The 22553-nt window shown below is 48.2% G+C and overlaps 2 protein-coding genes across 9 annotated transcripts; both read right to left on the bottom strand.

Annotated features, from left to right (window-relative positions):
- Nucleotides 1–2482: 2482 nt before the first annotated feature.
- Ffar1 (free fatty acid receptor 1) lies at nucleotides 2483–6972 on the bottom strand. Its single transcript, XM_063253366.1, has 2 exons — nucleotides 4039–6972; nucleotides 2483–3674 (listed from the first exon to the last, which is right to left on the bottom strand). The coding sequence occupies exon 2, from the start codon at nucleotides 3417–3419 to the stop codon at nucleotides 2517–2519; it is 903 nt and encodes a 300-aa protein (XP_063109436.1). The 5' UTR covers nucleotides 3420–3674; nucleotides 4039–6972; the 3' UTR covers nucleotides 2483–2516.
- Nucleotides 6973–7159: 187 nt separating this feature from the next.
- On the bottom strand, nucleotides 7160–20122 carry Cd22 (CD22 molecule). 8 transcript variants are annotated; one of them, XM_063253360.1, is made up of 16 exons: nucleotides 20022–20038; nucleotides 19460–19564; nucleotides 17935–18057; nucleotides 17337–17405; nucleotides 16711–17109; nucleotides 15371–15679; nucleotides 13924–14187; nucleotides 13530–13793; nucleotides 11726–11980; nucleotides 11261–11524; nucleotides 10915–11178; nucleotides 9599–9695; nucleotides 9411–9486; nucleotides 9155–9273; nucleotides 8712–8796; nucleotides 7160–7906 (listed from the first exon to the last, which is right to left on the bottom strand). In XM_063253360.1, the coding sequence occupies exons 4-16, from the start codon at nucleotides 17377–17379 to the stop codon at nucleotides 7775–7777; spliced, it is 2571 nt and encodes an 856-aa protein (XP_063109430.1). In that variant the 5' UTR covers nucleotides 17380–17405; nucleotides 17935–18057; nucleotides 19460–19564; nucleotides 20022–20038; the 3' UTR covers nucleotides 7160–7774. The 8 variants fall into 8 exon arrangements, 7 of the variants coding, with proteins under 7 accessions (XP_063109430.1, XP_063109432.1, XP_063109429.1 ...); XM_063253362.1 differs by lacking the exon at nucleotides 19460–19564 and having other exon boundaries at nucleotides 17333–17405; nucleotides 20022–20122; XM_063253359.1 differs by lacking the exon at nucleotides 19460–19564 and having other exon boundaries at nucleotides 20022–20122.
- Nucleotides 20123–22553: the final 2431 nt, after the last annotated feature.

Raw genomic sequence — 22553 nt, 5'->3', positions numbered from 1 at the left:
GCTCTGGGTGGCTTTAATTGGAATGTCTTTGTTCACTCAAATACTTGCCAGTTACACTGCAATAGCATTTGCCACACATTAGAATGATTATCAGCAAAATTCAGACAGTACTGAGACAGTGAGAGGCTCCTGAGGCTCCTCTTCTGCCCCATGCTGGCCAGAGTGGATGTGGTCTCCTGGAATGTTGTCCCGCCCCTTTCTCCTTGCTACCTTTGCTTCCCCCTAAGGATGCACTTCCACAACTTACCTTGGTGTCCTCCTAGATCACTTTGCCACCACTCACCTGGCTGATGCAACAGGAGATGCAGCTTGGCTGTGGCTGAGGTGCCTCCCCGGCCAAGCACAGCTCCATATGCTGCTGCCTTCTCTTAAGAAGCAATGGGAAACCACTCCGAGGTAGAAAACATCAGGAAGGGATCCACATCTATTATTAACATCTTCAACTTCCCCAAACCCCAGTAAGCTGTGGCTAGCCCAGCTAGCTCTCCTGAAGATTCCCTAGATTTGGCCTTGTTATTTTTTGCTATAGGTGTGACAGCTGTCAGTCAATCAACCTTATCTCCTGTGTCCCATGTACAGTCTCCATGATAGTCGTGACTTTCCTGAATGCACCATACCTGCTGCTCTGGGAGACGTCTGGTTGATTCTTCCAGGCTTGAATTTGAATCAAATAGTAGAATTGAATTTGGGCCAATCAGTCAGTTCCAGCCAGAAAACTAGAGTGTAGACCAATTTGCAGGCTCAGATTTAGAGCAATCCAGTGGTAGAATTTAGACCAATCTGCTAGCTTGGGCTGTATATATAATATATTCAGTCACAGAATAACATATATAAAATATAAAGACAGGATCCCTCCAGTGCTCGGTAACAATACCAAGTGTTGGCAAGGACGGGGGAAACCTAAACTCCCATTCATTGCTGTGAGAATACACAACAGTACAACCTCTTTGGAAACAATTTGGCAGGCTCTTAAAAGTTAAACATCAATTTACCATGAGAGCCAACAACTTCATTACACATATTCACTTATAAGAAATGAAAACATATGTACATGCAAAGACTTTCTCATTAATGTGCATAACAGTATTCATCATAGTAGCTGAAAAGAACCATTTGCCAATGAATGAATAAACAAATGTGCACATCGTACAATGATATCCTATTGGACAATGAATACAACACACTACCGATGCATACTACAGCATGGATTAACATTATGCTAAGTGAAACAAGCCGGACATAGACCATATCTTATATGATTCATTTAGACAAGATGTTCAGAACAGGCAAATATAGAGATAGAAGTAGGTTAGTTGTTAGCCTAGGGACTGGGGGTAGAAATGGAGATGAACTGTAAATGAATATGAGGTATCTTAGTGGGGTAGTGAAAGTTCCAAGAGCTAGATGATGGCCATGGGCGCGCCTAACAGTAAGTTTACTACATTCCATTGACTCATAGACATTGGCGCGGTGAATTTTATTTTACATACATTATACCTCAATTGAAGATAGCTGGGAAGAAAACAACGCAGACTCGTTTCCCTGTCTTTATGGTTATACTGGAGATAGAGTGGAGTGACAGGGAGTAAAATAAAGCCATCAAAGCAAAGAAGAGAATCAGAAGACAATGCAGGGAGGAGAACCAAAGGTCTGCAGCTTGGCCTCCTAAGGCAAGAGGGGCGGGAGAGGGTAGGGGAACCACACAGGCCTCCCTTCTTGAAGAGAAGCAAGGCAGGCCAGTGGCTGGGTGAGCAAATGCAGGGTGGAATTTAGTCAGCATTTCCCTGATTGCCTGGTGTCTGCTCATCTGAAAAGCATCAGCCTGCTAAACGGAATAGTCCTGTGAGCCAAAGCACTGTCCTGTATGTTCAGATACTAAAGAGGCTCAGGCTGGAGGATTGCTTGACTCTAGGAGTTAGAAAATATCCTGGGTAACATGGTGAGACGTTGTCTCTTAAAAAGCAAGCGAAATGATGGGAAAGAATTATGTGAAGATGAAACGAGACAACAGTCATTGTAAAGCATTCAGCATGGTACCTGTCACTTGTTAGGGACAGTTTGCAACTGTCCCCAACAGCAGTTTGTAGCCCTCCCCAGGCCAGGTTTGTTTGCAGTTCAAATGCTGCCCCCTTGTGAGTTCACATGGTATGGCTGTATTATCATCTTGCCTCCTGCCTCCAGCAATTAAAATGCACTTTACAGTAAGTATATCATCAGGGTGGCCACCTTCAGATTAGAGGCAAACTTCTCTCCTCCATTCTGTGAGCAGGAGGCCGGTCTGTAGTCAGTCAACAGACAGGCAGTCAGGACTTGGGGTGCGAAACAGGCTGGAGACATAGCTGGCTTGAGCCCAGGTCCGGGCGGGCCTTCACTCTCTGTGTACCAAGATGCTGTCTCTCCAGGCTCAGCTCTTTCCATGGTGAGACAGCTCCAGGCAATGCTGCCATGCTGTTCTGGAAGAGGCCTGGAGAAGCCACCGGACTCTGCTCCGTGTCCCTTTCACCCCGCAGGGGCTGCTACTTCTGGGATGGTCCTCCTGGCTTTCGTGCAGCACATGTCATCCCCCGGCTAGGACCTCTCCCTAAGTAGCCTGTCACCAGTGGATTGAATACTACACTCCAGGCCCCTGTGATGAGCCCCAACTTGCGCCAGGGACCTCCCATGTTGGGGTGCAGGAAGCCAGCCACATTGGAGGCACTGTAGGGGCCCAGGCACAAAAGCAGCGTAAGCAGGGCCCCACCAGCTACCCAGGCTGCCCGTACCTTCCGCCTGTGGCTCAGGCCTGAGTGGACCAGTGCCCGGAGGCAGCCCACGTAGCAGAAGGCCGTGATGATCAAGGGCACAAAGAATAGCAGCAGAGAGAAGCTGAGGCGGGCGGGGCCAGCAGAACCAGGATCCCAGGCCTCCAGGCACACAGGGGAGCCATTAACAGCTTGGTTGATGCCCAGGGAAGTGGTGCTATTGTGCAGCCAACCTCCTGGAGCCTCTAATATGAGAACCAACCCCAGGTGACAGAGCACCAGGACCCAGATGGCCACACACACCCCCCAGGAATAGCGCAGCCTCCGGAGGGCTTGATAGCCCAGGGGAAAGGCAGCCCCCATGTAGCGCCCAGCGCTCAAGGCAGCCAGGAAGACACCGCCCGCATATATCGGGGTGAAGTGGGCCAGGGCAAAGATTGGGCAGAGTGCAGCTGGGAAGGGCCAGACCCCCCAGGCCAGGGCCTCCACTGCCTTCAGGGGCAGTGAGATGGCCAGCAGGAGGTCAGAGCAGCCCAAGTGGAGGGTGTAGACCAAATTGGGGGTGAGGCGGAGTCGGGCTTGCGCCACCACACCTCGGAGGACCAGCACATTGAGCGGGAAGCCCAGCGCAAAGGCGGCCACATAGAAGGCGAAGAAGAGCTGCGGGGGCAAATCCATAGGGCTGGAGACAGGGGCTATCAGTGCTGCTGTGCTCCCTGTCCTCAGATCGCCAGCCAGGGCAGGAGGAGCTCCTGGAATTCCCACTCTGGCTTCACCACAGCCTGGAGAAGCAGAGTCCAGGGTAGGTGCTGGATCAGAAATGAGGGTGTCAAGCCTTTGGTCCACACTGCCTGTACACCATGGGACCTCTCATGAGGAAAGAGTGCAGGTGTGCTGTCCCAGGAGAGGGCCCGCCCCTGGATTCCTGAGACCCTGGGGAGAGAGCAGAGGGAGAGTTCAGCACAGGGTTGGAGAGCATACGTGGGCATGGGAATTAGAGCCCTGATCCACTCCCTGCCCCTTCCCCTGGCAAGAGGAACTGCTCCCCACAGTGTAGGGCATAAGTGGGGACCCCTCTCTTGGAAGAAGAGAAGTCAGTGTTTGGATACAAAGAACACCAGGCCGAGGGGTAGACAAATGGAGTCCCAGAGGAGAGCCCAGCCACAAGCCAGGTCGCATCAGTGTCCTGGGTCACAACCTGAAATCTCAGGAGTTAACCTGGGTGGGAAGACCTGGGAGTCTGTGGAATAGTTGTTGGTGAAGAGTGAAGAGAGGAACGACAGAAAGCGCCACTTACCTCTTGATGCTGCCAGATGTTTCTGAGGCTCCAGATTCCCCTCTCCAGGCTCCCCAGAGGATGCCCAGAATGGGCAGTGAGCTGGAAGGGAGTGAAGGGCGGGGTGGCAGGGCCATTAGCTGAGGCACTAGCAGCTTGTGTGAGCAGCTAATGGGGCATCCCAGGCTAGGACTGAGGCTGAGCTGCAGGATGTGGGACTTCCAAGAAGATGCTGGGACACAGAAGGGGGTGTGCGTAGGAACGGGGTTCTGTCAGGTCAGATGAGGTCTATTTAGTCAGTGCCTTGAAGGTCAGGGTTTATGAGGCACAGTCAGACCTCAGCCCTGTGCCCTACCCACTTACCCACTGCCTGCTCAGTCCTGCCCCAGGGACCAAGTCTTCCCTGCTGCTGGATGAAGGCACAGGCAGACCCCAGTCCTTTTTCGCACCCTGAGTGACAACCTTCTCTCGTGACTCCAGCCCTCCCATCCATCATCATGGAGTAATGCAAAAGTGAGTGAGTGATGGAATCGTGCCCATGGACAGCTTGCACAGGCTGCAGGCACGCTTTCACCGAGACAGGGCTCTTCTCGTCCCCGTTTCCTTACCCTGCTGGTTCTGTGACAGTGTTTTATGACCTGTGCAGTGTTGGCCGAAGACAGGGGAAGGAACCAGTCAGATCCTTGTGGTTGGCTCTGGAGCAGCCAGTCTGTGGTCTCTGCTGTGGTCTCTCTGAGGGGCAGCACTGTCTGAGCTAACTGCTCCCTGGGTATGGGGTGAGGACACTGGGATGGGCTCCGTGGAGACGGGAGGGAGGGGGTCTCTGGTAGGTTGCTTTGTTCCTCTCAGTGCTGGGAATCCAGCTGGGCACTCAGCCCTCCTTGGTGTGTGTGATGGTGGGGGGGTCCTTTTGTCTTTCTAGGAAAACTTCCTAAGCAAAATTTAAAATGGTCCTGAACTCCCGCCCCCTACCTCTCTCCATCTTCCTCCCTTCTCTCAGATGTACATGAAAGCTCTCTGAGTCTGTCTCCGACTGTGCCCATGTGTCTCTGTGTATCTCTTTGCCCCCCAAAGTGACTTCATAGTTCTTTGCTTTTAGAATTCTTAGGGGCTTGTGTTGGTCTCCAGAGTGCTCTGCCTCTTCCAGATTTCAAGGCAGTGTAATCAGCTGCTCTCACCAGGCTGCGGGCTGTGGTTCTCCTATATCAACATCTCCCTCCAAAGACAGTATCCAACTTCCTCCTCTGATGATGGAGTCCAGATTGGTGTTTGTTTATTTGTTTGGGAATTTTTTTCAGGGGGAGGTAGTTCCAACTCCATGGTAGACACCTCACCCTGAACATAGAACGGCTTAATACCTGCTGAGTATTTTGTGTTTGGGAACACTGAAAAACTAACAGAACGGAGAAAAACATCAGAGTACCATGTCACCTCCCATGACAAGTGCTGGAAAAAGGGCAGAGCTCTTGGGAAGCAATGGGTCTTCCAGGTCTCTGCTTTGGCTCCACTCAGCCAGCTGTTCAGTCCCTTTCAAGTGTCACCAGCTCACAAGGGTTTCATGGTTCCTCTAGCTAATCTCTCGCCTGCCTGCCCTCTATTCATCCTTGTGTTTAGTGAAGATTTTGGTCTGATTTGCCCACTCATGGTGCACAGTAGATGCTGTGGGACCTGGAGGATTGTGAGACCTCCAGGGCTGAGGGGCTGGGTGGAGGCTGCTGTGTTCTGCAGTCCCGGGCCTCCCAGCTTCCTGGCCACCTGCTCTCCACGCCTCAGCAGTGTCTGTTGACAGCCACATCTCATGGTCAATGGCTCATAAAGTCAGTTTATGTCAGCCGCTGGACTCAGGAACAGGATGGCAAGGCACCCGATGGTTGCCAGGAGCACGAGCCAGGGCTTATCAAGATCAGGGCTTCCTTCACCTCCTTCCAGGGCCTCCTGTCCTACAAACCTTTGGACTACACTAGACACCTCCAAGAATGGCACTGGGTCCTAGCCCTTTTGTCCCTTAACGATAGACTCTGAACTGGATTAATTAGTGTTCAGTAAATGTCTGTCCTTACAAAATGAATGGATCACTGAATAGCACAGGGCTTCATCTTTAGGTCCAGAAACCCAAAACTTCCTTCTCTCATTCAAACACTTTTCAAAGTCCCACCTTCCTTCAGTGATCCTAATGGCTCACAGGAACTCAAACTAGAAACAAAGTGGATTGATGGTACAAACAGTGGATCCTTCTGCCATGATTCTAAGAACTGCCATTCTAGGATTGAGCAGAGATGGGAAGGGAGAACAGGAAAGGAAAGTGACACTTTGGGGGAACTTATATGTGGTGCACGTACCGTCCATTCATCACCTTGATGCTTCGTAAAGCATACATCTCTGCCTCTGAGGAAAAGGGGCCGTGGCCCTTTGGCTGGGCAGGTGAAAGAATGGATGGAGTGAGTTTAACCTGAGCAGGGGAGGGGACTAGAACACCTGCCTGGAACTTCTGAGCCAGTGAAACCAACAGAGACCTGGGAAGAGAGTGAGGGTGAAAGACAGGTCAACTGTGAGGTACCTCTGGGCCCGTGGCCTTTGAATATTTTGCAGCTGTGAATGTGAAAGAACTTGGTAGATCCCCTTTTGAGAATAAGTATGAATACTAACTTCGTTTTTTTTTTTTATATGCTTCAAGAAATATAAGCAAAACATGGGAATTTTATTTTTTAGGGACTTCAGGTTTCTGTACTTGAACTTGTGAACTGTGACTTTAACATGTAGAAGATCAGACCAAAATTCCTATACTGTCTCAAAATTAAAAACAAGCTGGGGTTTTAGCTCTGTTTGAAGGACCTGGGTTCAATCCCCATTAGCCTAACAATTAAAAAGAAATTGTCATGGCATCTCCACTTTATAGAGGCAGAAACTAAGGCTCTGGCATGTCAGCAAAATCTGAAAGGATCCCACAGCTGAAGATGAAGAAAAAGAACCAAGGCACCAACTTGTGCCACAGGTGCAAAACCAGGCAGCAAGCCAACAGACCCTTCAACCTGCTGACTTTGTCACAAAATAACCATGACTCCCTTTCCTTCTCTCCAGGCCCCACAGGGTCATCCTCATCTCCTTGCCCCCACTCTGACTCCACAAATGGGGAAGAATTAGCTCATTCTTAGAAGTGGCATCTGTGCCATTTTTATTTTGCAGCTCTTTGTCCATGGTGCATGTCCTGGTCAGTTCGTCTGCTCAGCCCCTGGGACCTGAGGGCAGGGCCACTGCAGTGTCATCCTCTCCGTGGAAGCCTTGCTTGCTGGGGACAGTGCCTATTTCTACTTCATTTCTGTCCATCCTTGGTATTCCCCAAGGGGCAGAAATTGAGCTTAAAAGTCAGTGAGTTGGGGTGGAGGGGTCAAAAGAAAAGGGAAGAAGAAAACATAGTGACATGTGGGGCCCAGAAGGAACACAGCAAGCTGGCGCAGGGATTGGGAGGGGTAGGTGGTGGCAGAGGCTGGGGCTGGGGCTGGGGCTGGGGCTGGGGGCTGTGCAGCAGAAGGTGAATTTCTAGATGAGAAAGAGAGGAAGAAAGACAGGCACAGGCTTTTTGGTGGAGAGGGGTTACCAGTACTAAGAAGGAAGTCTGGCTCTGGGACTTCCCTGGCTCAAGGTTCTCCCCAGTGACTGGGGCAAGGGTGGCACTGTGACTCAGCAGCAGCAGCTGGAGACCCTCTGGGACTCTGTGGTGCCTTTGGCCCAGGCATTTTCACCACTGTCAGTTCCGGCATCATTGTTTGAGGGTCACGTAGTCCACGTCTTCATGCACACGGGACCGCTCTCCAACCCCAAACTGCACCAGCTCTGAGTAATGGATCCCCTCGTCTTCTGACAGATCTGGTACCACATTCTCGTAGTCACCCTGAGAAAGCCACACTGTGGTGAGCCTGACCTCACCCACACGTCTCCTGCCCTTACCTTTCTAGCCCTGCTCTCCTTCACACCACCTGAGGGGCCAAAGCCCAAGCCCAGCCATGCTGTCCAGAAACTCAGCCCCTCTCACTCAGAGGCATCTGCTCTGGCATGCCCTTTGATCACAGCTCTGCCTGAGCAAATGTGTCCCCTAACTGTCATGAGTTGGAAAGTTAGTCCCCAAATTGGAAGTGGAAACTTTGGGAGGTGACTGGGTTAATGGGTTAACTGATTAATGGGCTAATGGATAGAAGAGAGTACACAGCTATAATCCCAGAACTCTGAGAGGCTGAGGCAGGAGGATCACAAGTTTGAGTTTTGCATGGGCAGTTTAGCAATTTAGCAAGAACTTATATGTAAAAAATAAAATTTTTTAAGGACTTCAGAAGTAACTCAGTGCAAAGACCCTGGGTTCAATCCCTGATACTATAAATAAATAAATAGATCTCCCCTACACGACTGTTTCATGCCTTGTGCCACCTCAAGACTCTGTAGAGAATCCCCACCAGGAAGAAGTTCAGCACCAGATGCAGCCCCTTAATCTTGGACTGTGAGACCCATGAGCCTCTTCACTTTATAAATGACTCAGGCTCAGGTATTTAGTTACAGCAACAGAAGACAGGCTAAAACAGCAACCCTCTCCAAATGACACCCAGCCTGAATCATCATGGACATCTTCTCAAGTCCTTCTACACAGGGCTCCCAACTGAGACCAGTTCCAGGTCTCCCAGCCTCCTGCAGCCCTGTCCTCTTACCACATGACGTTTCTGCACCACTGAGTATGTGACTGTGTCATTGTTATTCGCGAGAGGTCCTTGCATTTCAGAGGTCCCTGCGTCTCTGAGTGAGAGAGCAAATAAATGGCCATAAGTGGAACCCTTCCCCAGGACTTCCTTCTGCTGACTCCCTTAGGGTCTTGCTGGACTGGATGTCTGGGGTACCCAGTGCTCGCAGCAAGAGCTGATGAAGAGGCAGGCACCTGTGTGTATCAGTGTCTTGGTGTGTGAAACCAAAGCTAACTCCAGACACACATGCCCCTTACTGTAGGAAACAGGTACCCTTCTGGTGACTGTCCCCCTTGCCCAGGGTTATCACGGGAAGGAGTGTGCACGCATGCATGGCTGTGTCTGGCAGGTAGGAAAGGAATTTTCCCCTCTCACTTCCCTCCCAGGGCGCCACCCTCCCCGCTCCTCAGTACCCAGTTCTCGGTGCATCCATCTCGGGAAAGCGCAAGGCAGCATAGCTAATGCTATCTTCTATCACTGGATTATAGCATCCCAAGGAGTGGGGGCCTTCCGAGAGAGGTGCCCTTCTAACCTGGGAGAGAGACAGGGTTGGGCTCTGACTCTCCCTCCCCCACCTCCTCCCCTGACTTCTGACTCCCCAGATCTCCCCAGAGGACTTTTTATCACTCTTCTTCACTTGGATCCTCAAGGACTCCCCTGCATTTCTACCTTTTTATTCTGCACAAAGAAGCTTTGACTACTGGAATTTTCCTGAGCCCCCTGCCGGCTCCTGGCCCTCTTCCTGCTAAGAAACAAAGGCTCTGTGAGAGTCAAGGGCAAAGGAAGGGGGTGGTGCAGATTCTGCAGGTGGGAGCTGAGGGATGCACCCAGGGAGAGCAATGGAGGGGGGTGCTCACTGTTGTTGAAACTTCATTCCCCAAATGGCCAGGATGACGATGCCCAGGCAGGACCCGATCCCTATGGCCGCTCGTCTGCCAAGGCTCTCTGGGCTGTCTGGTGGAGAAAGGAGAGAACGTGTCCACTTGGCTCAGTGGCATTAGCCTGCCACACATGCTCCAGGTCTGCAGGCCTGGTCTCACATGTGGTCTCCTGCAAGCATGAGACAGGGATGCATTGAAAGAGTGAGAAGCGGCTCCAGTCCTTGGGACCTTCTGGTAGGAGCACAGGACTTCATCTTTCTTTGAAGCAGGAGCCCAAACAAAGCTGTTACTCCAGCCTTATAAATGGTACAGAACTCAGGGAAGTTTGACCAACCTATTAGAATTTAAAATGTTCCAGGCCTTGAACCCAGAAAATCCAGGTGGGGATGTATCCTGCACTTGTCCTTTCAGAGGTGTCCAAAGCAACAAACAGCACACTTTGAGGAGGCACAGGAGAGATGGGATGGGCAGTGCTCATTCAAGGCACACAGAGCAGTCGTGAGAAGGAGGCAGAGCTCTAATATCTGAGAATGGAGACCCAGGCACAGTGTTTTGTGTAGTGCCCAGTGCATTTCCCAGTACCAAGCTCAGGTTCCTTTCTTCTAGGCTCCTTTCCTCTGGCTTTGCAGGAAATGAATCTCTATCCTGGTAGCCATGGTTGCTGCCATTTATGTGAGAAAGTACCAGCATCTTTAGCCACAGATATGCACAGACACAGAACAGTCTCCAAGACTTCTTATTACATGTGAAAAAGAGAAGTCCAGGGCAGTGTGTGAACTTATGAGCTCTACTACCACTTGTAAAATTAGGAAGTAGGCATAAGCGTAGAACTGTGTATGTACATTGAGTGTGCGGGAAACCTGTCCCTGTGCAGAGAGCCCTAAGCTGCTCGCAAGGAGAGCACTAACATTCTCAGGGGCAAAGGTGAGAATGTCTCTCTATGTACCTTTTCAGGCTTAAAATTTGTTTTTACCATGTACTTGTAATATCTTGCTTTTGAAACTCTAAAAATAAAAAAGGATCTTTTTTTTAAAAGAGGAGCCTTTTAAAAATAAAAATAAAAAAGAGAGCACTTGGATGTCTGGACAGTGGGCGCAGCCTGAGTGGGAATCCTACATACAGGAAGGAGACATTCAAGCAAGGATACCAACAGAGAGGCAGGAAAGGGAGCGCCCTCCAGAGCTGCGGGCAAGACAGGGATGTGGGGGCCGTGGTCCAGCAGGCCCATCTTTGGGCATCACTGAAGGAACAGCCAGGACAAGAATGCATCTGAGAAGAAGACAGGGACTTACAGTAGACGGTGAGGGTGCTGGGGGGCGACTCGCCCGTTCCCAGCCTGTTGGAGACCTGGCACCTGTAGGAGCCCGAGTGTTCGATCTGCAGAGGCTCCAGCCTCAGTGTCCGGCCATTGTACTGGAGGTCTTGGTTATTCCAGTCAAACCAGGTGTAGTGTACCACAGGAGGGTTGGCATCACTCTCACAAGTCAAGGCTGCCTTCCTCCCCTCCATCACTCTGTCCCCTGGGGTGAAAGACACGCGCAGCCTCCGGGGTGCATCTGTAAGGGAAAATCAAGTCAAGGCCTGTGCAGCCGGGCACCCACTCCTCTCCACTCCCAGCCTCTGGTTCCTGCCACTCACACAGCACTTGGAGTCTCCGGATCTCTGACATGGTCTCTCCGATGGAGTTATTGATTGAACAGCTATAATTCCCGGCATCTTCTGGGGATATGGAGTTGAAAACCAATTCTCTTCCTTCTTGCAGAAGACTTCCATTTTTCTTCCAGAAGAACTGGACTTCTTTGGGGCGGCTCTGTGAGAAGTCACATTGGAGGACGACCCGGTTCCCAGCGCGAATCTCTGAACTGGGTGTGGTCTGCAGGACCTTCACATCTCTGGGGGCATCTGCAGGGCAGGGTCAAGGCTGATGTCTCCTGTCTCTTCCCTTCTTGCTGACCCCAGCATTTCCTGTTCCCATGTCCCTGAGTCTGGCTCTTATCCTCCAATTTTCTGTTGAAGATGGTAGGCCAGGCTCCTGCCTCTTTGTCTTTTCAATCCCCATATTCCCTTGGGGTCATACCCCAGATTCCCTGCCCTGTCACTCACACTGAACATCCAGATTGACGGAGGACGACTCTGAACACCACTCGTTACAGGCTTTGCAGGTGATAGGTGGAGTGTCCCAGGAAACCTTGTAAAACCACACTTGGGTGAAAATCTGATTCCAGGAGCTTCCAAGGCTCCAATAAAACCTGGTAACATTCGGGTTACTGGAGTGGTATTCACAGAACAGCTTCACATTGTCTCCTTCTCGGATGGGTGTGGAGTTTTGAATCACCACAGTCACCTTCTTGGGGGGATCTGGGAGTAGACCAAAAAAGCAAGTAAACACCACCAGCTGCCATAATACCTTTTCTTCCTGCTTTCTCTTCCCCCTCCTCCCTGTCTCCCTGCAGTTCCTAATTCGCCCAAGGAGGACTCATGTTTGTCTCTTGCATCTGTGACGACAGAATGCTGCCTTGGCCATCTGCCTGGCTATGGTCTGAGAGAAGGTGATACACTGGTTAAGAGCACAGCTATTGCCAGGCATGTTAGCACATGCATGTAATCCTAGCACTCAGGAGGCTGAGGCAAGAGGATTGCTGTGAGTTTGAGGCCAGCCTGGGCTACAAAGTGAGTTCAAGGCCAGTTTGAACTGCATAGTGAAACCCTGTCTTAAAGAAAGAAAGAAAGAAAGAAAGAAAGAAAGAAAGAAAGAAAGAAAGAAAGAAAAGAAAGAAAGACAGCCATCACCCAGTGCAGTGGTTCAGCTACTTGAGAGGCTGAGGCAGTAGGATTGCAAGTTCAAGGCTAACCACGGTAACGTACCAAGATCCTGTCTCAAAATAAAAAATAAAAAGGGCTGGAGATGCAGGTCAGTGGTAGATTACTTGTTTAGCATTCCTGAGGCTCTGGGTTCAATCCCCAATACTGGAGGATAAAAAAAAAAGCACAATTCTGGAGACAGACCTTACTTCTTAGAGCTGTGAGACTGTGGCCTTTGGGCCTTTACTTGTCTGTCAGGTGGGTTCCTGAGAAGGCTGAACCTCCTGGAATTCTCTAGAGGATGAGCTAAAATAGTGCCCTTCGAGCAGAGTGCGGTGCACAGAAAGCACTGAGGAAACACTGCTGCTGCTGCTGCTGTCATAAATGCTACTGTGTAGACGTAAAAGGCTTGGGCATCCCTGGCCACACGTGACATTTCAAGGTCCAAATATCAAACCTATAGATTCTCTTTGTTCTGGGCTCACATTGACAACCAAATTCAGATCAAGGGTATGACTCACACTTGTAACCCTAGCACTATGGGAAGCTGAGGCAGAGGATTGCAAGTTTGAGTCCAATCTGGGCAACTTAGTCACTTGATAAGCCCTTGTCTCAAAATAAATTTTAAAAGGCACCAGGAATAGCCCTGGATTCAATCCCCAGCACAAAAAAAAAAACAAAAACAAAAAAAAGATTCATAGTGTGAAAGAGATCTGACAATGAAGATATAATTTGAGCCAATTAAGAGGTAAATTGACAGTGAGGAGACACTTGACCCAGTTGTCCTTGAAGCCTCTTCAGAACCACTGCCTGGTGACCCTATTTCCATATTCCTCAGGGAGACTTGGCATCTACATTCATTCATTTATTCATTCTTTCATTCAACAAACATCTACTGACTGTCTTCTAGGGCCCAGGCCCTGGTCTAGTTACTAGGAATGCAACTATGAACACTAAAGCCCCAAGAAGTTTACATGCCGGGAGGCCCTGGCTTCTGCTTGCTTTTTATTCCAAGAACCCAAGAATCCCCTGAACTCTGTCTGCCCTCCTTCTTCCCCCATTTCCCTGTTCTCTCCCAGGAGCCAGAGTCCGTGCAACTGCTCACACTGGACATCCAGCTCAGCACCCTGGCCACTCTGTCCATGGCCATAAATGTTTTCTGCCAAGCAGGAATAACGGCCAGCATGCTCAAGGGAAACGCTGGAGATCTGAAATTTCTCCTCTGTCTCTTCCAGGATTTTGTCCCCATTGTGATGCCAAGTGTAATTTTTTGCAGGAGGATTGGCCAATGATACACAAATCAGCTCTACTGATTTTCCCTCCTTAGCAGGTGATGGGTGGATCTGAACCGTGGAAGGTTCTGGTGCATCTGGAAGAAGGGGCAGAGGCAAATGGGGAAGTGAGGACAGCAGTCCAACCTGGTTAGCAGCCATGACAGCCCTTGCTGTCACCTCTTGAGGCCCCCGCTGACCTCCCCTGCCAGGTCCAAGGAGGCTCACACAGCACTTGGAGATTCACTTCTGCCGACTTGCCCAGGCCCACGGCGTTGGAGGCCTGACAGAAGTAAATCCCTTGTTTCTCCTTGGTCACTTTGGGCAGAGTTAGCGTGGGCTGCTTCTCTTTCATAGGGATCCCATTCTTGAGCCAGGATATAGATCGGTGCTCTGGGTTGCTGCTGGTGACCTGGCACGTCATGTTCACAAAGTCCCCCTTCATTACAATGGCTTCTCTGGGATTGACCTCAATCTTCAACTTCGGACGGTCTGGAGGAACAGAGGGGCAGTCGGGGAGGAGACGGGGATTCTCACAGGGTGGGAGGTATTGAGAAGTACCAGTGCTCTGTCTCTCTATTGCCTTCTCCATGTCCCCTACCAGCAGCAGCAGGATTCCTAACACTGTCATCAGAGTGTGTCAGTCGCTGCTTGAAGTCACCCACTAGATTCCATCCAGGACTACAACCCAAAGCCCTTCCTGCAGCTCAGGAGACCTAGTGTCCTACCCACTCTATCTCCTCTCCTGCCCTGTGGCCCTCAAAGGCAGTGAACTTCAACCTTTCTGACCTTTGGGCTGTATGGCTGACAACCAAGCCCCCTCCTCAAGCTTTAGTACTTGTACTTTTTTTCAGTATCAGAATTGAAACCCAGTTTTTACCCTGAACTATATCCCCAGCCCTTTAAATTTTTTTTTTTTTAATTTTGAGACAAGATTTTGCTAAATCGCTAAGTTACCTAGTCTGGCTTGAATTTGCAATCCTCCTGCCTCAGCCTCCAAGACTGCTGGGATTACAGATGTGTACTTTATCTTTTCTCTCCCTGAAATGTTCTCCTGACCTAGTCTTTCCCATCATTCAGCCAGCGTAAGCATTTGCTTTCTTCAGAAAATTTCCATCCACCATCCCCATCCTCACCCTCATCCTCATGGTATTTTTTTCTCAATACCCATGCCACTGGCTATGATTATGCTATTTTTCCGTGAATCTTCCTGAAATTTTCCTGCCTCCCTGCAATACTAGCTCCATGGGGAACAAGCTGTACCCTTCTTCCAGCTGGCAGTCACAGTAAGGTCTGGTGCCTGGTAGATCTGCAGTAAATATTTACTGAATGAGAATGAATGAATGAATGAATGAATGGGATACAAAATAATGATGGGAAAAATCTCTCCTCAAGGAGGATCAAAGAAACCTGACTGGATGATCCCCAAAGCTTGCGGTGGCTGGGGAACAGATTGCTTCACTCTGCTGGGCCAATGCAGAGACAAAATGAATCTGTAACCTCAATGCCAGGGTTGGCAGGGGGACAGTGGGAAAGCCTGGGTGATTCCTGTTGGTGACCAACTGCAGGATGACTGTGTACCCCTCTCCTCTTACCCTTAGTGGGGCCCAATGGCTGGCTGGAGAGAAGGTGATAAGGACAGCAGCCTTCCCAGGGGAGCATCAGGGAGACTCACGTTTCACATCCAGTTGCACCGTTTTCTCAGAGAGCACTTTGGACGAATGCAGGACCCGGCAGCTCAGGGTCTTCCCATGGTGAGTCCACAGTGGCTTGAACTTAAGCATGCTCTTGGTGAAGATGTTGTCAGTCGAAAGGGAGGTGAAGTTTTCAATGGTAGGAGAGGCTAAGTCGAGCTCCTCCAAAGACCAATGCAATTGGATGTCATACTCAAAACAGGAAAAATGCAGCAAGCAGGTGGCAGTAACCAACTCAGACTCCTTTATTTCTGAAGGTAGGAGCTGGAGCTCAGGTGGAAAAGGGGTTTCTGGAAAAAAGCAGGGATGGGGGGCTGGGGATTTAGCTCAGCGGCATACGCGCCGGCCTTGCAAGCAGGCAGTCCTGAGTTCGATCCCAGGTACTGATAAAAACGAAAGAGACAAAAAAAAAAAAAAAAGGAGGGATGATGCTGGGGGCTAGGGAAGTTAGGGACCCATGGACACACTAGCTATTTATCCCTGGCTTTGGGCACCTGCTTCAAACAATGCCTGCAGGAATCCCTTGCCAGTCCATCTGTTTCCTTATCAGTCAAAAATATGCTCTGAGAGGCTCTGAGGATACTAAATGTCCCTGTAGAATTGTACTTTATTTTCACTTCTTGATTACTTTCTAAATGGTTTCAGGATCTTTCCTCCCATATGCCTGAATTTGGTCCATTTAGTTCAACATGCGTATCTTAGCTTTAATGACATGCTTGTGTTTGCATAATTACCTCAGTTTTGGAGACCCCAAACATGGCTTCCTTTTAGCAGGGTGGTCTCCCCTGGAGCTTTTCTCTCTGGGCTGGATCACTCTCCAGAAAGTGGGGGCTGAGGCAGAGTCTCCTACCCGACCACAGAACTGCTTAGCACCCTCCTCTGTAGAAACAGGCCATGAAGTGCACTGACTATGTTCAGTAGGGCAGAAGCCCCTGGCCCTAGCTGAAGGTTCATCTCCATGCTCTGGAGTCATTAGCCTCAAAGGGCTGATTAGAATCAATCAACAACACTGACACTTCAGGAGATTTCACTTAAACATCCGGGTCCCTATCCTCTCTTGAAAAATCAAAATATCCAGCAAACTGGAACCCAGACTCCAGAATGGACAGGAGATGAGGGGTAAAGGGCTACCTGAGGTGGGCCAAGGGCTCAGGCTACAGTTGACCATAGCCCCATACTGTGCTCCCCATGGCACTCACTGGTGTTCCTGCCTGACCTCTGTCACAACGCAGTTTGTGACTCTTGTCCTGCAGTTAGGTGTTTCCTTACCTCCCTGCTTGACCCTCTGCTGAGTCAGACCATCCCTTTGCCAAGGACTTACTGGAGACATTGAGGTATAGGTCCTCCATCCATTTGTCTGCTTTCTCTTGGTCTCCTTTCTCTTTTTTTCCTCCCCATGTCACCCTCATTCCGAGCTTGCCACTGTCTTCAATATTCACTGGGTTGATGCTCAGGGTACAATTTTCTTCTGCCTTTTTCACTCTGTTCTGATAAGAAAAGCTCTCACTGTTGTCTGTCTTCTTATATAAAACAGTCCCTTTGAATTCTTTAATGTCTTTGTCATATTCAGGATTGTGGTACAGCGTGAAATTATCCAGGAGCATTTGTTCCTCTTGATTTTTGTATGTACAGGGAATCCAGACGCAGGCTCCCTCCCAGGCGTAGATAGTTTGGGGGTGTTTAAATGTCCAGCCTGATGAGCCACAGAAAACTGGGTACTCTGAAATCCATGACAGTGATCAGAAAGTGTCATTGAGGGGGGTATGGAGAGCTTTCAAAAGAATCAGAGATCCTCTCTGAAGACCCATGAACAGATGAGATACACAGGAGGAACAAGACACAAGACACAGCACGAATCTCTCTCCGTGTGCACACTGCCTGCCCCCACGCACAAGACCTGCCCTCCTTGTCCAGTGCCCAGTGATACCCCCGAACCCAGGTACCTGCCTTGCCACAGGAGCAGCAGGAGCCCGAAGCCAAGCAGATGCATGTTGTCCTTTCTGGCGGGAGTCTCAGCTGGAAAGAGTTTGTTTTTCAGTCATCTGGTTACTTACTTCTTGGCTACTCACTGAGCTCTGGCCTCTTTCTCCTGACTCTGGAGTTTCATGGTGGGGATGTGGAATTTGGGGTCCCTTTCCCTGGTCGGTGGACTTGTTCTTCAGCGAATCAGCTTCCCTCCTCTTTTCTTCCTTCCTCCCTCCCTCTCTTCCTCCCATTCATTCACCCAAACATCTGTACTTGTCTGAACTTCCTGTCCAGCTCTCAGACTCAGAGTAGCATCAGATCACTGCAGCCCAAACTGAATGCACTGAGCAACAGGGATCTTTCCTAGAGGCCACTGGTGAAGGGTTTTACAAAGAGCAGAGTCAGGGTCACATCTTGATTTTAAAAACGAGATAAAAAGTCATTCTAAAATCAGTCATGGTATACGAAACCAGAAGAGTATTTAATGGAAACTGGAAACTGGAGAATGTGGCCCAAGGGATCTACACATATGCCTCAGGGACTGGGTAGAAACATCAATCAACCAGGACCAAAGTCCTACCTTGTCTCAAGGTGGTGGCTGTCTCAGTTTAGACAGCTATTGCTGAGTAGGAACGGGGGTTCTGCAGTCTGATCTTTCACTGCTCTCAGTGAAAAAAGAAGCCAGATTTTCATGTGAAATGTCCTGTTTTAAAAACAACACAAATGCCTGTAATCCCAGCACACGGGAGGCTGAGGCAGGAGGATTATTACAAGTTCGAGACCAGCCTGGTTTACAAAGCGAGTTCAAGGCCAACCTGAATTGCAGAGAGAGACCCTGTATCAAAGCCAAAAAAAAAAATGAAGAACACAACGCATCAGGTGTGATAGCGGGTGCACGCCTATAATTTTACCACTCTCAGAGGCTGAAGCAGAAAGACTGTATTTGAACCCAAGCTGGACAACTTAGCAATTTAGCTAGCCCCTCTCTCAAAATGAAAAAGTTAAAAATGACTGGGAATGTAAGTCAGTGTGAATGTGTTAGGTTTAGTCCCCAGGATCGCGTTAGGGGGTGGACAGTGTTCTGGTCAAACAGAACTTATCTGTGGGCTGAAGGCAGCCATGGAATCACCAATTTGTGAAAGATTCTGTCTGTCTCTGTCTCTGTCTGTCTGTCTGTCTGCCTCTGTGTGTGTGTGTGTCTCTGTGTGTCTCTCTCTGACTCTGTCTCTGTCTCTGTCTCTCTGACTCTCTCTCTCTCTGTGTCCATGTCTGTGTGTGCGTCTCTCTCTGTCCCTCTCTGTCGCTCTTTCTCTGCCTCTGATTGTCTCTCTCTCTCTCTTTCTCTCTCTCTCTCTGTGTCTCTCTCTGTCTGTCTCTCTCTCTCTGTCTCTGTGTCTCTGTCTCTCCAACAAACTCACCCTCCACCATCTTAATAGAGTTTGAATAGAGTCACACTTATATTTACATAGAGCTAAATTTAAGTCCCTATTTATGTGATTGTCACCTCTTTGCTGGCCCCCAGAGAGCCAGGGCAGGAAGTACTCACAGAGTGTGTCTCCGGTGTCAGCACAGACCCGTGTTCCTTCCACCCACCTCACTGACATTTCCCACACCAGCATTGCATCAGTGACCCCCTATGGCTGCAGGTTGCACACTGGGGGTGTTGGGTATCGGGTACCAGCTGTGGGGAAATCTAAGCTGCTTGCTGAAAGCAAGAGGGGGCTCTGTCCTCAGCATTAAGGACAGACCTGGCCTGGACATGAATAGATGAAGCCAGGTGAGATCCTCCCAGGCAGAACTGTCCTCAGATTGGCAGGTACTAAGAATGTTTCGCACAAAAAGAAACTCATCAAAGTCATAGTCACTTGGGGGAAGCTGGGCTAAAAATTTAAGCTAGGTTCTTTACAACAGGACTTTTCAAACTTTTAAAAAGCTCTATATCAGTGAGGGCGATCTATGGCACGCGTGTCACAGCATACATATTTGTATCACTGAAAGCCCTAAAAGGTTTGCCACAACCGCTTTGTATGCATCATAAATCTCAAACATGAGATTTGGAGTGTAGTACACTACCCACCCTTCTTTGGCCATGAGATTGGTATTACCTTATCCACCAAAAGCTCTGCAGGATTGGAGGATTAGATCTTTCCATGAGCTGGAGAGGGCCAATTCTAGAGCAGGACTGTGTGCCCACCCAGCATGGGCAGTCTCTGAAGCATAAGCAAAAGGGGACCATGTGCTCACATCGGCAACACACGTATTCAGAGAGGAGGACCGTGCCTGGGAAGGGGAAGGCTGAGGAGGCAGATGGGGTGGGAAGCCATAATCATTAGGCACAAAGCTCAAGGCAACGGCACACTGTCCAGATCTCTGCCCTGCCCAATGCAGGCCTTTCCAGGCCTTTGAGCCAGCTTCCCGGACCTCATTATCTCCTGCTAGGCACCCAGTGGCTCACCCCATTCTCAGAAGACTCTCCAAGCCTTGCCCAATGACAGGAGTCTGGCTACAGCCTGCTATAATGCAGCGAGAGGCGAGAGTGGTCCCTCTGTCCTCCCACCTCTGGGCACTGTGTCCGGCACCAAGCAGGTCACTCTGTGCTTTGTGTTGAATACAAGAGACACAGAGAGAGAGAGAGAGAGAGAGAGAGAGAGAGAGAAGAGCTTTTACCTGTTTTCTGGTGTCTTCCCTCTGCGGGGACCCTGGTGGCATCTAAGAGTGAAAGGAGAAGTACAGTGATGCCTTCTGTGACTGATTTTCACCCTTCTTGGCCACACCCCCTGCCTCTCTGTGGCTCTGAGAGTGACCACAGCGTTGTGATCTGGCCAGCCAGGGAAAGAGGCCTTCGCGGGGACAAGAGCTCAGAGTCAAGCTGGACGGAGCACTTGGACACGCGTGGTCAGGTCTTTAGTATCAGATCAGTTTCCAAACTGGCTTTTCCACAACACCCTCAACGACTGGTAGCATAACTAGGTGGAAAATTGGCAAGGATCTAAATGAGCTCAACCACTAATCTGTGTGATGTCATCAGCCAACGAGTTTAATCAAAATACAGAGAACCATCCCTTCAACAACATCATAATACATATTCTCTTCAAGAATATGGAGTACATAACAAGATGCATTGTATCTAGGACCATAAAAGCAATAAAAGAAATCTCAGAAATGTGAAATAATTTAAAGTATACACTATGTTCTGTAGCCACAACAGAATCAAATTGGATATCAATAATACAGAAATAAAAGCAAAAATTCCAAACACTTGGAAACTAAACAAACTATTCCCAAGTAATCCATGGACCAAAGGAGAATTCTCAAAGGAAATAAAAAAATATATTGAGCTGGAAGAAAAAAACAATGTATTAATTTTGAGGAGGACACAATTTAGGCACAAGAGGGAATTTTAAGTACTAAATACTTACTCCAGAAAAGAAAAAAAAGGCAAAGCTGGACAAATTATACTTCCTGACTTCAAAATATACAACAAAGATAAAATAATTAAAGCTGAGCTTTTTACATAAAATCATATGGTATTGGCAAGAAAACTGACACATAGACCAAGGAACAAAATTAAGAGTCCATAAGTAACTGCATATATCTACAGCTAACTAATTTTTGTCAAAGGTGCTAAGACTATTGGCTGTCCTTTAAATAAGTGGTGCTGGGGATATTAGGTTAAAAAATAGCTAAAAATGAATTACATGTAACAACTGAAACAAACCTCTGGGAGAAATGTGTCAAGACATTGGAAAGGACAAGGAATTTTTTGAACAAGATGACAAAAGCACAGGGAACAAAGCAAAGGATAGACATGTGAGATTTCACCAGACTAAGAAAGTTTCTGCCCAGCAAAAGAAATCATTATCAGAGTGAAGGGACAATTTGCAGAATGAAAGAAAATATTTACAAGCTATACATTTGAAGGGGTCAGTAATCAAAATATATAAGGTACTCAGCTCAATAGCAAAAGCAGGGCTGGGGATTTAGCTCAGAGGCATAAGCACCTGCCTTGCAAGCGCGTGATCATGAGTTCGATCCCTGGTACCAGTAAAAAAAAAAAAAAAATAGCAAAAGCAAAACAAAAAAACAAATAACTTGACTTAAAAATGGATAACAGAACTAAATAGATGCTTCTTAAAAAGAAGACATTCAAATGTCCAAGACGTGTATGGAAAAATGCTCAGTATCACTAATCATCAGAAAAAATGCAAATCCAAACCATAATGAGCCAGCATCTCACCTCACTCCAGTAAAAATGGATGTTACAAAAAAAGACAAAAGCTCACTGCTACTGGCAATGTGATGTAGGCACAAGAGAACATTCACACACAGCTGGCGGGAATGAAACTTAGCACAGGTTGGCGGCTCCTCCAAAAATCTTCAGAACCCAGTGCTTGGTAAAGCATTCTTGAACAGGACACCAAAAGCATGACCCTTAATAATTAATACATTTGACTTCATCAGAATTAAAATTTTGGGCTTTGTGAAAGAACCCATTAAGAAAATAGAGACTTGGAGAAGAATTTTACAAACTATATATCTGACAAAAGAGTCATTGTAGAATGAATATGTGAATATTTTTATGGGATAAAAATCCCACAATCTAATTAGAAGCTGGAAAAAAGACATAAAGAGACATTTTACTGAAGAGGATATAGAGACTGAAAATAATCACATGAAAATGTTCAGCTTCACTAGCCTTTTTAGGTAAATGCATACCAAGACCATGATGAGATACCACCATGACATACATATTAAAGCCTTATACTTTAAAACAAAGAAGTATAGCAACTCCTGTAGAGCATGTGCAGAAACTGAATCTTTTATGTATTGCTAATGGGAATGTAAAATTGCCCATCAGGCTCTTCAAAAGATTAAGCATAGAATTACTGCATGACTTACTCATGTATATATGAAATGAACCATGTCCACCCAGGAACTTGAACACAAATGTTCATAGCACCATTATTTAGGACAGCCCAAAAGAAGCCCAACCCAGATACCCCTCAAGCAATGAATGAATGTGTAAGTAAAATATGGTATATCCATACAATGGAATACCTGGCAATAAAAAATTAATAAAGTGCTTATAATAGTTGTCACAACATGGATGGACCTAAGAATATTAAGTGAAAGAAATTAATTACAAAATATCATATATTTATGATTCCATTATATCAAATGTCCAGAAAAGAAAAGTTG

The sequence above is a fragment of the Cavia porcellus genome, unplaced genomic scaffold (genome assembly GCF_034190915.1).
Source record: "Cavia porcellus strain 051 isolate PalLab524CR breed Dunkin Hartley unplaced genomic scaffold, mCavPor4.1 scaffold_7, whole genome shotgun sequence".
Taxonomy (NCBI): domain Eukaryota; kingdom Metazoa; phylum Chordata; class Mammalia; order Rodentia; family Caviidae; genus Cavia; species Cavia porcellus.
Note: the sequence above shows the minus strand (reverse complement) of the source record. Positions and strands in the feature narration are given on the sequence as shown.

Coding starts and splice junctions, on each gene's coding strand:
- Ffar1 (XM_063253366.1), bottom strand. CDS start 3,419: ATGGATTTGCCCCCGCAGCTCTTCTTCGCCTTCTATGTGGCCGCCTTT.
- Cd22 (XM_063253359.1), bottom strand. CDS start 17,379: ATGCATCTGCTTGGCTTCGGGCTCCTGCTGCTCCTGTGGCAAG. Junction 14,188..15,370: donor GGTGCAACTGGATGTGAAAC/GTGAGTCTCCCT, acceptor CTGTTCCTCCAG/ACCGTCCGAAGTTGAAGATT. Junction 9,274..9,410: donor TCTTTGTGCAGAATAAAAAG/GTAGAAATGCAG, acceptor TCTCTCTCCCAG/GTTAGAAGGGCACCTCTCTC.